This window comes from Drosophila sulfurigaster, chromosome 2R (genome assembly GCF_023558435.1).
Source record: "Drosophila sulfurigaster albostrigata strain 15112-1811.04 chromosome 2R, ASM2355843v2, whole genome shotgun sequence".
In the NCBI taxonomy this organism is placed as follows: Eukaryota; Metazoa; Arthropoda; class Insecta; order Diptera; family Drosophilidae; genus Drosophila; species Drosophila sulfurigaster.
In genome coordinates this window covers 7,348,591-7,363,132 of record NC_084882.1, presented here as the reverse complement: position 1 = coordinate 7,363,132, position 14,542 = coordinate 7,348,591, and the positions used below count along the sequence as shown (strand labels likewise).

General features: G+C 35.8%; 2 protein-coding genes across 6 annotated transcripts; one reads left to right on the top strand and one right to left on the bottom strand.

Annotated features, from left to right (window-relative positions):
• The first annotated feature begins 1,763 nt into the window (after positions 1 to 1,763).
• Positions 1,764 to 2,843, top strand: LOC133838160 (uncharacterized). The gene is made up of 2 exons (XM_062269157.1): positions 1,764 to 1,898; positions 2,029 to 2,843. The coding sequence occupies exon 2, from the start codon at positions 2,125 to 2,127 to the stop codon at positions 2,698 to 2,700; it is 576 nt and encodes a 191-aa protein (XP_062125141.1). The 5' UTR covers positions 1,764 to 1,898; positions 2,029 to 2,124; the 3' UTR covers positions 2,701 to 2,843.
• Positions 2,844 to 11,084: 8,241 nt separating this feature from the next.
• Positions 11,085 to 14,267, bottom strand: LOC133837698 (band 7 protein AGAP004871-like). Of its 5 annotated transcripts, XM_062268550.1 has the most exons (7): positions 12,583 to 12,780; positions 12,370 to 12,520; positions 12,194 to 12,318; positions 11,956 to 12,094; positions 11,711 to 11,876; positions 11,346 to 11,652; positions 11,085 to 11,273 (listed from the first exon to the last, which is right to left on the bottom strand). In XM_062268550.1, the coding sequence occupies exons 1-7, from the start codon at positions 12,644 to 12,646 to the stop codon at positions 11,227 to 11,229; spliced, it is 999 nt and encodes a 332-aa protein (XP_062124534.1). In that variant the 5' UTR covers positions 12,647 to 12,780; the 3' UTR covers positions 11,085 to 11,226. The 5 variants fall into 5 exon arrangements, with proteins under 5 accessions (XP_062124534.1, XP_062124530.1, XP_062124533.1 ...); XM_062268546.1 differs by lacking the exons at positions 11,956 to 12,094; positions 12,194 to 12,318; positions 12,370 to 12,520; positions 12,583 to 12,780 and adding exons at positions 13,429 to 13,791; positions 13,843 to 13,993; positions 14,048 to 14,267; XM_062268549.1 differs by having other exon boundaries at positions 11,956 to 12,318; positions 12,583 to 12,777.
• Positions 14,268 to 14,542: the final 275 nt, after the last annotated feature.

Sequence of the window (14,542 nt, the reverse complement as noted above, 5' to 3'; positions counted from 1 at the left end):
CGGATAACGCCCTTAATGGTATCTATTAAACATTTAATTTATGCACTTGAAAATCACATTTAGGCATGCGTCTCCTTCGCTTACAGCTGGGCAACATTCTGCCAGTTAAGAGAGCCAACGTCATTAAAACAACTGTATTTATTCGATCATCCGTCTGTCTGTCGTCTCCAATTTGATAATAACCAATGGCGGAAATTCGTAATTCCGGTCATAGCTGGGAACAATTATAGTGTGAACTGAATCGTCTATTTATTACGAATAAAATTTAACAGTCCGCCTATAAAGGATACTTTCAAAATGAGCAACAATTGCAGTAATTTTTGTTACCCAAAGGAGTTGAGAATTCAATGAAATGAAATAAAAGAAATTGCTATTTTGGTACTGATGCACTCACATTAAATGTAGCATGAAGCTGGGCAACAAATTTATAAACAAGTTCTTTTGACAGCAAATGCGAATAACTTGTAAATACCCTGTAATCTTATTATATGAATAGATTGAAATGATACTTAAGTGCATTGGTGCAATATCTTTACATCGAATTAAAATGCATTTGAAGTTTCATGATAAATTTCGACAATTCTCAGTTGACAATTTCCTTTAAAAAAAGAGCGGAAAATACATTTCAATTTTATCAAATAAAATAGTGATATATACCCATTCGAGCTAACGACAAACGAGGTGTTTAAGTGAAAACCTTCAACGAATTCTAATTATTCATTGTAAACGCGGAGCGATGACAGCGAAAACAATGAACGCACTCAACTGTGAAAACTGCAACAATGCGCATTCCAGACACACAGACAGAGAGAGTCATAGAGTATGAGTGAGTGAAGGAGCGGGAAAGAGTAAACCAGAAAAAGAGAGGATAGACAGATAGAGAGAGAGAGAGTCAGACAGACAGAGAGTCAGTTGAAGGGGAGTTTGAGGAATGGACACAAAAATGGCGCGTCAGGGGCAAGAATTTGAGCAATGAACGAAACATCGTTGACATTTTTTGCAATTTTCTAGTCGTTATTTACCATTGTTTCACTTGATATTGTAGTTGACAACACCCTCACCCACACAGCAGTTACAGAAGAGCATACATATACACAAATAGATAAAGCTACAAAATAGCATAGAAAAGTTATGTATGCAATGTGTGCACGTTGATAGTATCTACTAGATACACTCGTACATATTTCTATCGGTATACATATCTGTTTGCTATGGCAGCGATTTGCAGTACTTTGTTAAAGTCCATTTAGCTTTAATACACTGGACAATCCTTTATCGGAGTCTTACTGCAGGTATTCACATGTACGACTTTAAACCAATCAGACATTGTCATTGGCGAAATTTACAAGGCCCCAAATATTTACTTTACTGACCCTGAGAAAATGACAAGTAATTGGCAGCGCTGCCAAAAATTTGCATCTGACCCACGCGCAATTAACGAATATTATTTTCGGCCTGGTGCCAAAATGTTTTATTTACCCTACAATTAACAAATACTAATACTGATGCAAATCATTATAGCAGTTAAAGGTAAATACTACTAAATGCTTTTTTTAATATTCAAATTTATGCCTTAAATCCTTTTGCTATTTTATATTTTTACTCTGCGTTAGACAAAAGTTTGTCTAGCTCTGAATGCACTTTGAATTCCGTGCATAGGGTATATTCGCATCGATATTGCATATATCAAGCACTGTTATTTATTTGTGTTTTTTTGTGCGCAATGCGCCAAACTTGGATAAGACCCAGGAACATAAATAAGCCACAAACACAATGGAAATGCTTAACTTTCAGATGTGATAGAAGAGATCGTTTGAACCGGTTGTTAAAAGTAGGCATAGATATAATAATTTCAATCAAATAGTAATGCATTAACAAAATTTTTGTTTCTTTTATACGTAAGTATTTATTTTGCTTAAATTTATTTTTGTATATATTTGCTTACTCGTTTTCTTTGGTTGTTTGTCGATTTCCAAATGAGGAAAATAAAAAGCCTTTGAATAATTACGGTTATTGACTCTTCGGCAGATGAATGCTTTTGAAGGTACCGCTGGGAACAGACGAATGCACGCAAAATCTCAGTAGTTCCGATTCGGAGACACACTTGAATTAACAGGAGACCAAATGGCCAATTTAGTCGTGAACACAACCTCGCCGATGGCTGGACGCCGATTGAACCGGGACGTGAACCGCCTGTTGGCTGCGGGGTATCAAACGGTCATTGACGATGACATGAGTAATTTGGATGTGAGTTTCGTGGGTCCCATGGGCAGTGCCTATGAGGGCGGGTTATGGATCGTTAATGTCGCCATGCCACAGGAGTATCCGCTGAAGGCGCCTCGCTTGCGTTTCGTTACAAAGATTCTGCACCCGAACATTGAATTTACCACCGGACTGGTGTGCATGAATGTCTTCAAGCAGGCATGGTCTGCCAATTATGACTTGGTTAACATATTTGAAACATTTTTGCCCCAATTATTGCGACATCCGAATCCGCATGATCCTCTCAATCATCATGCGGCTGCAATAATGAAGCGCTCAGAACAGGATTTTCGTGATACAGTCTCAATGTTTCTCAGAATGTACGCTCTACCGATTGTTACGACGGGTCGATCCAGAGATTCTGAAAATCTCGAGAAACGCTCCTCAGACTTGAGCTTATCCGACTTGCTTTCCGATGATGATGATGACGACGATTAACTGTTGGCTGGTCTTTTGTTTATTTTAACAGTGTATATATTTCTCGAACAACAAAATGCTATTTTTCCATTTGCTAAGAATTAGTATTTATAATGTCAAAAAAATTGTATATTAAAAGTGGATATTGCAGTCCTTAATGACTTCACTTATTATTTTTGCTTGCAACCATTTTTGCTTTGCTACCCATAGGGTAGAAGGGTATTATAACTTTGTGTCGACAGGAAATGTATGTAACAGGTAGAAGGAGGCATCTCCGACCCTATAAAGTATATATATTCTTGATCAGCGTCAAAATCCGAGACGATCTAGCCATGCCCGTCAGTGTGTCTGTCCGTCTGTCCGTATGAACACCTAGATCTCAGAGACTATAAGAGATAGAGCTATAATTTTTTTTCGACAGCATTTGTTATGTTTGCCCGCAGATCAAGTTTGTTTCAAATTTTTGCCACGCCCTCTTCCGCCCTCGCGAATAACAAGCGTAATTCGTATATACAATAACAACTAAAGTGATTATGATTCCTGATAATTTGGCTGCGATCAGATAAAAAATGGTCGAAATTATTAAAGAAATACTTTTACATACATACTTACTAGGGTATAGGGATATATATATCGATATACCACATATACCATTTGGTATATTTTTAGTATTTTTGCAGTATATTTAATATATTTTGAGAATAATACCGCAAAATACATTGCTTTTATTTAAAATGGGTAGCGAGTATCTCACAGTCGAGTACACTCGAATGTAGCTTTCTTACTTTTTAATATTAATTGTCACACTATACTCTCTTTAATATTCTGATTAAGTTTGTTACCTCTGATACTGTTTATGCATTGCAAAGCAGTATGTGGTTACCTAAAGCAAGATTAAAATATTAAAGATGCTTCTTAAATTGCCTATGCACTTATATTAAATAATTGTCGATTGGCTTCCTACTATACATTTTTGATAGGCCTCCCTCAAGCGGCTCTTTAAATATCTGTCTGCGAAATCGACAGAATGGGCGAGGCCTAATTTATGTACAAGGCATGTGAAAATTATAATATTACTTTGATAATTGCTAGTCGACAACTCTTTTTTTGTTTCAAATAGCGATAAATCAAATTGATTTCGCCTCGCCTAATATACAAAATACTTGTTAAAAAAACCTTTGTATTTTTGTTGGATTGTAAACACATTCTGGTGTATTATTATCTCTATGGAATACTTTGAGCCTAATAGTATATTGATATATGTAAATGTAGATTTCTGAAAATTTCATTTTATTATTTTTAAAATTAATACCACGCGGTTTTGCTTTTATTGAAAATATGTTTTTAAAATTTATATTGGTCAATATAATTATTTTCGTTGCACCTGACCAAAAAGTATAATATCAACAATGTTACGTTGTTTTGATGCAGCTGTTATCTCTGCTTTAAAAGCAAGTTGTGGCAAATAACTTGGTATTACTCTATTGTCAATCGTAAATCCATTGACATAGTATTGTATATCCTATAAAAAATTCAATTTTTAAATTTTCATACTTTTTTAACAAAATTTAAATAGGTTTACCTTTTTGAAGGGGACACTTCAGAGGTAGATTAGAAACACGTCTTAATCCAGCAAATACCATTCGGACCAAATAATGCTTGTGAACCATTTGAAACGCTTCACAGTAGTTCAACTCGAGTGTAGAATAGTTCATCAGATTTTTACCATGTTGAAATTTAATGTTGAAAATTCCATTTAATTGATCCATATCTTCCCGAAGATCGAATTTCACATAGAGTGCAGTAATATTTTCGTCGGTACGATTCAAATAGTGACTAATTTGAAGTATCTCAGGTAATTGATTAACAAATTCCACTTTGGTAAAATAAGCTTGAACTTTTGGCTAATAAAATATGTAGAATAATTTATATTAAACTAACATTAAAGGATGTGTAGTAAAATTTTGTAGTAGTAGACCAACCTTTGAACATTGGGTAAGTTGGCCGATGCCAAATACCAACGCTGTAGCGAAAGCGACCCAAATAATAGCGATCATGTTGAGTGTCGAACATTAACTGGGTTTTGATTTAATTTGATAATCGTTGATAGACTGTACAAAAACCAAAGCGTATGGCTATTATTAATAGATTTCTATTAATCGTTTTCTGATATATTTAAAATTGCACGGCCAAATTAAGCGAAATAACTATCAAATACATATTATGTATAAAAAAAAGAAATTAGTCTTGCTTTGCATATGTAGATACTTCATGTAGTAACGTTTATATTAATCAAAGAAGCATATCCTATTCCAGAAATCTGAATGCTTCTCAATTAGACTTTATTTTTGCCCATTTTCAACTTTTAATTATTGAGATATCCATTGAGAACTTTGGCCATTCCATATCAAATAACTTCATTGAAGTGAGTTCCTTGAATTGAGCTATTTTTCAAAATGAGCGCCTCCATTAGAATTGCAAAGCTTCTTGGCAAATATTTTTATCAAAATTCTCTTGTTGCCACATAATTAGCTAAAGAAATTACTCGTTTAGTACGTGACGAGAGGGTTATTTTATAAATAATTCTCTTTGGCAGATGCTATTTAATCATGAGTTGAACTCGCGGCAATCAGCTTTTTTGAGAAACAAGAAAGGCAAAGCGAAAAACTCTCGCATATTGTGTGACAAGTTTTGTAGTAATTTGGTTTTGTCAATTCAGGAGAGATGGCCAAATAGTAAAATGGCATAAACCGAATTCATTGACGCTTGTGACTGATCCAAAATTGGTTTAAATCGTTGGTGAAGTTTTCACCATTCTATTCGAATTCGTTTTTTATTCCTTTTCATTTTATTTGGCGCATTGCCACCTCCCAGTTACTTGCCACTTGCTAATGCCAATAGCATCGCTGTGCAACGTTCCAGGCTGACGCATTCGCTCCAACAATGGGGCAGCCAACTAACCCATCAGCCAGACCAGCAAAACATAGATGGGTTGCACGTGTAGCAAAAACCTTGTCGAATTTCAAAGAATTTCGTTTTGTGGACCCGAATTAATGCAATAGTCGTTTGCAGCTCGAAATGGCTTTATCGAACATTTGGCGACATCGAAATGATGTCATTCGACAGACAATCACATCGTCTGCATGTAAATGACATTGAAACGTAATGAATTGTCGTCCACACGCATCAAAAGATGCAACTTGTTGGCATCGATATGAGTTGCAAATGGGCTGCCTGCTTTCTGTCTTGTGTGTTTGAGGCATCCTCGATTTGGTGGCAAATGAGGCGAAGTTGAACGAAACTTGTGTAAATATTTTGGGGATTGTCAAGAGTATGTCATGTTTGGATTAAAAAAATATTCATGTAAATCTTAGGTGTATTCATCTAAAACAAATTGCTTTTACATGTTTAAAATATTACCTTGTTGTACTATAAATATATTTTTTTATTTACAAAAACAAACATATGTAATAAACAAAAACAAACATATGTTTTATTTAATAAACAATGAAAAGATATTCAAACCACTTAGACAAAAATTATTTGTTTACGTTATTGAAAAAATTGTTATTTTTCAATGAACTAATTTAACGAGAGACATGTCTTAGTAATTCACACGAATATACACACTTTATGTTACCTTTCGAAAGGACAGTGGTCCATTAATGTTTATGATTTTTTGTTACTTAAAAGCATCCAATGCTGCACATAGCTACCAATTCAAATCCAGACCAAAGTCATTTACTTAGGTGTACAACTAATAAACATTCTAATTGAGTACAATGCATAAAATTCCACTGAAGAGAACGGGCATTCTTGAAGTCAAATTCGCAGTCTAAAGAGTCTTAGTCAAGTTGGCTGGTGAATGCCAGCAGAGACATTTGAGTATCCGAACGAATTAAGTATGTATGGAGAGCATGGAGGGGGAAAATTGTTAAACAGTACTCGAGTCGACAACTTTAAATGGTTCGCAGAAACATTCGCCTGCATTGCTCGCTAATTTATTCAAGTGAATTAACTCGGCTTTCGATGGAGCCCAGTTCAGTGATGGGGTGACAGAGAGGAAGTAGTGTGGGATGCGAGTGAGAGGGGTACTCAATGGTACGCACGTTGATATTGCGAAAAGCAACTCATTAGCATATTCTAATTAATTTATATTATTCCAAAATGCACGAACTTAATTGCTACGGCCACTTAGTTAATGAAATTGTAGTTCAACTTCGTTCGGTCTGCGAGATTTCAGAACTTTATGCGACTTGCCAATGACAAATTCAGAGACAGTGAAAGACACAGACAGAGGCCTCAAGTGAGACCATGTTGACAAGGAAAAAAAATCTAACAAAATAGAATGAGTCTTCATATAAACTTTTAACAAGAACCAACGAAAGCCAACATCATGACACAACACTCGTGACTTCCCACATTTGTGTCGTCGTAGGAGGCGCCATTCATTACGCAACGGGGTAACAGTAACAGGCTGAGCAGTTTTTGTTGGCAAACAAATTTTAGTAACTCTTATCAAGTAGAAGACGAAGAGGAGTCTGAAGTCGAGTTAGTTGCGGCTACGAACTTTCCAGGCACACAATTTGCATTTCCTTGACGTCTGGTAAACAGATTGCGTTCCGTTGCGTATACGCCCAGTTGTCCGCCTTTTCTCCATCCGCCCATCCGTCCAACTGGCACTTTGTCACGAATAAAGTTTGAGTGTTTGTAAGTTATTTCAGTGGCTCCTCAGTACGATTGTCTGCCCGTTCGTCTGACTGACAAGCGCCGACACATGTTTTCAGAGTCGTTGGATCTGCTTTTGACACAATGCGAGTGCCTGGCAGCTAATTTATGCCGACCAGATTCCTACAGATTGCTTGAGTGCCGAGCACCTTTGTGTCCCTGCATAAATGTCTCCTTAATAACATGCGCTAGCACAATTTGTCGGTACAAATTTACTTTGGCCTTTACTCTCAATGCTCTGTTCATACAATTCATTGCTAGAATCACAGCTTACAGGTTTTTAACTTTCAAGTTATGATACTTGAGTGCACGGCCATTGTGTGTATAGACAATTGCTACAACACACCATCCTCCGCTTACCTCAAGACAGAGCAACAGAATCAGAGCCAGAGTCAGCCAGCAAGAACAGCTAACGATCCAACACTTTTACCGCATGTGGCATGGAATGTACAACTTGTCCTTTTACATATGAGAGTCCATGTCTATTGTACTCGCTGCGATAGCTTCAATTACCAGGCAGTTTCCAACTTCACTGCGAAGTAAGAACTGAAAGTCTCGGCTCAGTGCGCACAAAGGACACTTACACCAAGTTAAATAGACGTGCTTATTGTTGCTGAAGCAGAATATCGTCTATAGTCCGCTATCATTATCTTCCCACCTTAAATATCGTAAAACTTAAATTTAAAGCAAAAACTAAGAAGGGTTTTTATTAGAGTGTTTGCCTTTGATACATTTGAATCTATGATACTCTATGGTAATGTAATAGTATATCGATATACCGAATTTCTCCTTCGCTATATTTTAGAAATTGGTACATTCAAAGAATTATACCGCTTTGTTTTGCTTTAAATAAAAATGGATATCAGGTATCTCAAAGTCGAGTCCACTATTTAACTTTCTTCCTTGTTTTATTTGATGCGTATCTCTAATATGCAATATTAAACATTCTAGTTTATTAATATTAAAGATGATTTCAACTCAAGGCAAAGATAACACCCTTAATATTTCCAAGTTGCTTAAAGAGAAAATTTGTCTTTTTACTAAAAACCCTCAAATGTTGTTTTTTTTTTAAGACAAGTTTTAAATTGAAATTTAAATTAAATTAAGAAATTAAAGTAAATGTTTCAGTGTCGTCAATCCCGATCTTGGTTCTGCAGATGAGTCTTAATTTGAGGGCACTATCATTCAAATTAAAGAACTGCCATTCGCCGCTCATCGCTGTTGTCAATGGACACACAACCATCCACTTTGAAGTTCCCAGCAAGAAGAGGGAAACACATGCAAGTATGACCATTCTATAATTAATTCGTAATGACAATTTTTGTAATGTTACCAGACGTAATATATAGGTTGCCATATATTCAACATGATGTTATCTCTAATTTGGAGTGACGTTATTTAACAGCTAGCTTCGATTACAATTTCATCAAATCTTCCGCAAATTCTCCTCTTTATTTATAAAATTGTCGTTTAATAAATTAAAGACATTGGGTCTCTTAATTGGAGTACTATTAGGGCTCGCAAATGTAACACAAAGTAACACAATAACAATTACTGATAAGCTAAACAAATTTCTCTGTGGAGACATCGGGTAGAAATGAATTTTAAAGTAATTGCCAAAAGTCAAAATGCCAAATCTAAAAACGAGGTAGGAATGCCAAGGGACCATAGTGCGACCTTGTAGAGTTTAGATAATAGAGAAGTGTGCAAACGATATTCGCAGTTTCCATTCAAATTGTTGGGCAATAAACGAATGTCGATAAATGAGATTGACAATGACAAACATGAAATCGAATGCAGGCACTGAGGTTAACACGAAGATGAAAAAATGCCAGTTACCGAGTCAATAAAAACACACAAAAAAAAAAAAAAGAAATCAGTCTGATAGTAAAATCGTGCTGAGGTCAAATACGAGCCAACTGTGAAAAGACAAGCAGAAAAAGAAAAAAAAACTGACGAAACTGGACCGAAAAACCTTAAACCGAAATGAACCCTTAGGAGTGACAGCTGAACGTCTGGGTTAACAGATGGCAGAACATTTACGGCCACAGTGGCCATGTGTCAGCCGGTGTCCGACCGATTCCTGGGAACACGAACAACAACTGCAACGAAAAGGGGGGAAAATCAAATAACAACTGAAATGACCAAACGTCAAGTGCACAAGGTTCCACTTGCCCTCTCCGGATATGGAAACATTTTGGCTCTGGTTTAAATAAGAATTAAAGAATACCCTAAAGGATCCCAGCTGAATTGCTAACCAACACACATACGTGCATGTATGTGCGATGGCTTATTTGGCTCTAGTTGTCCACTTCTGGGGGAAAAGAGTGCACGCAAAGGGGCAAACTTCCAACATTGCCACTTGCTGCATTTGCCATTTGCATAAATCAAATTTGAATATGCATCGCTGACTAGAAGAGGCACCACCAGACCAGACCAGGCCACCAGAGAATGTGAATCCAGATGTGGATACGAATGCTTTACAAACTCACCGAAATGTTTGCTGCTGTACGACTCACTATGCATGTGTTGCTGTTATTGCCGGAGTTTGTCATGCCCCACCTGGGCATGATCACGCACCAGGGGGGAAAGGCACGCATTGAGTTTACCCAGAGATGTGCTTATATACAAATGTATGTATGTACAAAGTAACATGACTGTGACAACCATCCACTCGACAAAAAAAATATTAAAGCATTGCGAGTAGAAATCTAATGGTATATTCTATGTAAATATCGAAATTAAGGATAAACAATAAGAAAGCTACAGTCGAGTGTGCTCAAATATGAGATACCCTCTACCCATTTTGAATAAAAAAAAATATTGCGGTATTTTTTTTAATATACTACATAAATATCCTAAAATACCAAAAATATACTAAAATACATAGTTGGTATATTGATATGGTACTACACTCAGTATATACTATATAGTGCAAACATACCAGATTGTCAACCAAAGCAACTACGACCCTTAGTAAGTTGACGTTTTTGCCCATACAAAAGTATTTCTTTAATAACTTCGATCCGTAGTAGGTAGGCGTTTTTGCTTTTACAAAAGTATTTCTTAAATAAATTTTCAGGAATCTTAGAAACCATAGTTATTCTTGTCTGTACCAAATTTCTCCGCGTGTTATTTGAAGAGTATGTGCCTACAGAAAATGTATGCGAAAGGCAGAAGGAAATGTCTACGATCCCATGAAGTGATATATATTCTTGATCAGCTCAACACCCGAGACGATATCGCCATAGTCATGAACACCTAAAACTCAGGGACTAAAAGAGATATAGCAACCATTTTTTTTCACAGCTCTTATTATATTTCCACTTCCGGGCTCGCAAATCACTGAAAAACAATAAATAAAATAGCAAGGTAATTTTGAAGCTAAAGTTAAGATTTCTGGTACATTTAATTTTATATTTCTTTGTTGTTTAACTTTCTTTGAAATAAGTTTATTATAGAATCCGAGTATCAGCTACAAGCATACACAGTTTTAGTGGCAGCTTCTGTGCCCGAGCACAATTAAATAATAAATGAGCATTGTTTGAAACATTCGAATGAGATGCAGGTAACATGTCTCATGAGCACATTATGCATTTGCCAAACAGGAGTTATTTCACGAATATTTGAAATGGAAATAGACAAATCCATTTTAAAATAATAATAGACAACAAAAATGAAGCGCTATTTATAAAAATATAGCATTAACATTTTCTTTAATAAAATCACATATAATTTATTATTGTCAGTTCAAGTATTTTGCGCTTGCTTTTGTTTTCTAAATGAGCCGGAAACGACCCTTGGTATCCACTTTTACATCTACTTAGGAAAGTCAGTTTGGGTTGATTTAGCGTTGCCATCCAGCTCTGCGAAAATGAAATAAATCAATACAAAATTGGCTTCGGAAAAGGTCATCGAATTAATTAAAATGAATATACTGTATTCAATTATATTGGGAACAATTTTCTTTTCTGCGTTAACTTCTGGATGTTCTACATTATTGTTATTAATAAGCGAAGTGGCTGGGGTTATCTCATCAGGAGTTCTTCTGAAAATTGATGATACTAGAGATGAAAACAAAATCGAACCATCACGCGACGATATATCGCTGAAATTATCAGTATCCTTTTTGGGAACATCTCCACCACTATTTGTAAATGCTGACATCATTTCCATGGGAAATGGATATACTATGGTAAGATTGTGCTCTTGAGCTACAGATGATAATGTCTGCAAATGGCGTAACTAAAAAGAATATATACGTTAGCTTTATAAATTATGCACAAGTGGTCAGAGTATACACCTGGAGAGTAATTTCGTTCTCAGCCATCACATTGGATGCTTCCTTTAGTGCTTGCGAAGCCTTTAGCTCGCCCTCTGCTGATATAATCTTAGCACGAGCATCTCTCAGCGCTTCAGCCTCGGATGCCAATGAGCGCTGCAGACTGTCAGGCAAATTTATGTCCTTTCTGGAGAAACGTAGAATTTTTTTTAAAGATTACTATGCGACCAGAATGTTTCAGATATAAATTGGAATATAATTCTTACAATTCAACTCGTTCAATTTTGACTCCCCACTTTTCCGTCGTATGATCCACAGACCTGGTAATTTTCTCAGACAATATTTGTCTGGATATGAGCAGCTCATGCAGTGTCATGGATCCGACCATATTCCTCAATGTCGTCTGTGCAATAAACAAAGTTGATTCGTGAACATTTGAGATCTGAATTGTGGCATGCATCGAGTCCTTAATACAATAGAAAAGAACAGCATCGATACTAATAGTTACTGAGTCTTTAGTAATCGCATCCTGAGAGGGTATCACTTCCACCCTGGTACGAAGATCCACCAATCGGTAACTATCAATGCATGGCAAATGCCAGACCAAGCCTGGTCCTCGAGCATTCTTTCTATATCAATTGTATTCAGTTAATATTACTATTAAATTTACAAGTCCTTACCTAACGCGACCGAGACGAAATATTATAGCTCGATCATATTCATCTACTCGAAAATAACATATAAATATTGAGATGGGAAAAGTGATTATCACCATAAACCATGACAATGCAGTTCCAATTATTTCAAATGAAGTCTTCGGTTGGTCCTCAGCTATAAAAGAATTAATGTAATGAAGTCAACTTTAATTCGTATTTAATTTTCAGTTTAATTACATGTTTTAATGTATTGCCTATTTTCGTTAGGCCTATTACTATTTTTCTTGGCACTCGCAGACATAATTAAGTCTTGAAAGTTCTTCCGTTTTTGTATTATTTATGAAATATGATTACTAATTGTCGTTCGATTTCATAAAAAATTTTTTGTAAATCAATTCTATCAAAAAGATTTAAAAATCTAAGCAAGACTGTGAAATTAAAATAAACATAAAATATAAATTCTATATTCTTGAATTTTCTATTACAATAATACTATATTAACCATAAAAACCTATGACTCTGAAGAGTCTTTTGTATTTTCCCTAATATTTGAGGCCAGACATAAGGCTGAGCTTGATATAGGAGCTTCATCGCTATACGTTTTATTATTATTAGCTTGTCCCTTGGGTAAATTGTGCTCACGGGAGCTCAATATAGGAAAAATTGAGCCAAAGCCCACAGCTGCACCACCTTTCTTTCTGTTACTGTTCTCAAAAGGCTTCATCATATCCAAAGGGAAAGGATACAAGATCTTAACGTTGCGTTCATGAGCAATCGAAGATAAGATCTGCAAATGCCTTAACTGAGCAATTTGAAATTAATAATCAATTATAAAGCACAATTATTCCAAAAATATTTACTTGAAGAGCAATTTTGTTTTCAGCCATCACGTCGGAAGCTTCCTTTAAGGCCTTCGATGCATTCAGTTCTCCCTCTGCTAATATAATTTTAGCCCGAGCATCTCTCAACGCCTCTGCCTCACTAGCCAATGATCTCTCAAGACTTTCCGGTAAACTAATGTCTTTCCTAAAAGAACGTTTGCAAGTACATTTGTAACTCATTTAGACGAAATTAATGTCTTACAATTCAACTCTTTCAATTTTGACTCCCCACTTTTCCGTTGCGTGATTAACAGCAATTGTTATCTTCTCAGACAATATTTGTCTGGATATGAGCAACTCATGCAGTGTCATGGATCCGACCATATTCCTCAATGTCGTCTGTGCAATAAACAAAGTTGATTCGTGAACATTTGAGATCTGAATTGTGGCATGCATCGAGTCCTTAATACAATAGAAAAGAACAGCATCGATACTAATAGTTACTGAGTCTTTAGTAATCGCATCCTGAGAGGGTATCACTTCCACCCTGGTACGAAGATCCACCAATCGGTAACTATCAATGCATGGCAAATGCCAGACCAAGCCTGGTCCTCGAGCATTCTTTCTGTATCAATTGTATTCAGTTAATATTACTATTAAATTTACAAATCCTTACCTAACGCGACCGAGACGAAATATTATAGCTCGATCATATTCATCTACTCGAAAATAACATATAAATATTGAGATGGGAAAAGTGATTATCACCATAAACCATGACAATGCAGTGCCAATAATTTCAAAAGTTGACTTAGATTGATCCTCAGCTGAAAAGTTATTGCATAAGTTTTGGGTATTACAGTAATTGCTTCTCTAATTACTTGTTTTTATATATCTTTTCCCTTCTTTACGATCGCGAGGATTCTGTGGTCCATCGGAAGGTATGCGCTCAACGTCCGAGCTGGGTTTCTTTTTACTCAGCTCAATATTATGTGACGGTAAGTGCGAATTCATAACGAAAAATTTAATTTGGAAAATTGGATGCCTATAGGATAGACGTTGTTCCCTATGAGATCTTGACTTTCATTTAATTTCTATTTTATTAAAGATTTCAGGCTTAAAATGCAGCCTATGCATTCAGAGTTTGCATAATCGTCTACAGAAATGTAACTAAAAACTTTTAGATTTATATGAAATTGCATTTTACCCAATTTCATACCACGACAAACTTTATAAAAACAACTCAGAATGCTCGTTAAGAAATACAACGACGTGGGAATACTCTTCATAAAAACTAAATAACAAGTTTTTTATGTGTATAACTTAACGTTACTTAACATATGGGTTTATTTTTCTTTCAATTGCCCCTGCGTTGT

What these genes read in the sequence shown, in the direction of transcription:
- LOC133838160 (XM_062269157.1), top strand. Translation starts at nt 2,125, where the DNA reads ATGGCCAATTTAGTCGTGAACACAACCTCGCCGATGGCTGGACGCCGA.
- LOC133837698 (XM_062268546.1), bottom strand. Translation starts at nt 14,180, where the DNA reads ATGAATTCGCACTTACCGTCACATAATATTGAGCTGAGTAAAAAGAAA. An exon ending in GAAAAGATATATAAAAACAA is followed by an intron (nt 13,994 to 14,047) that starts GTAATTAGAGAA and finishes ATAACTTTTCAG; the next exon opens with CTGAGGATCAATCTAAGTCA. An exon ending in TCCCAATATAATTGAATACA is followed by an intron (nt 11,274 to 11,345) that starts GTATATTCATTT and finishes TCATTTTCGCAG; the next exon opens with AGCTGGATGGCAACGCTAAA.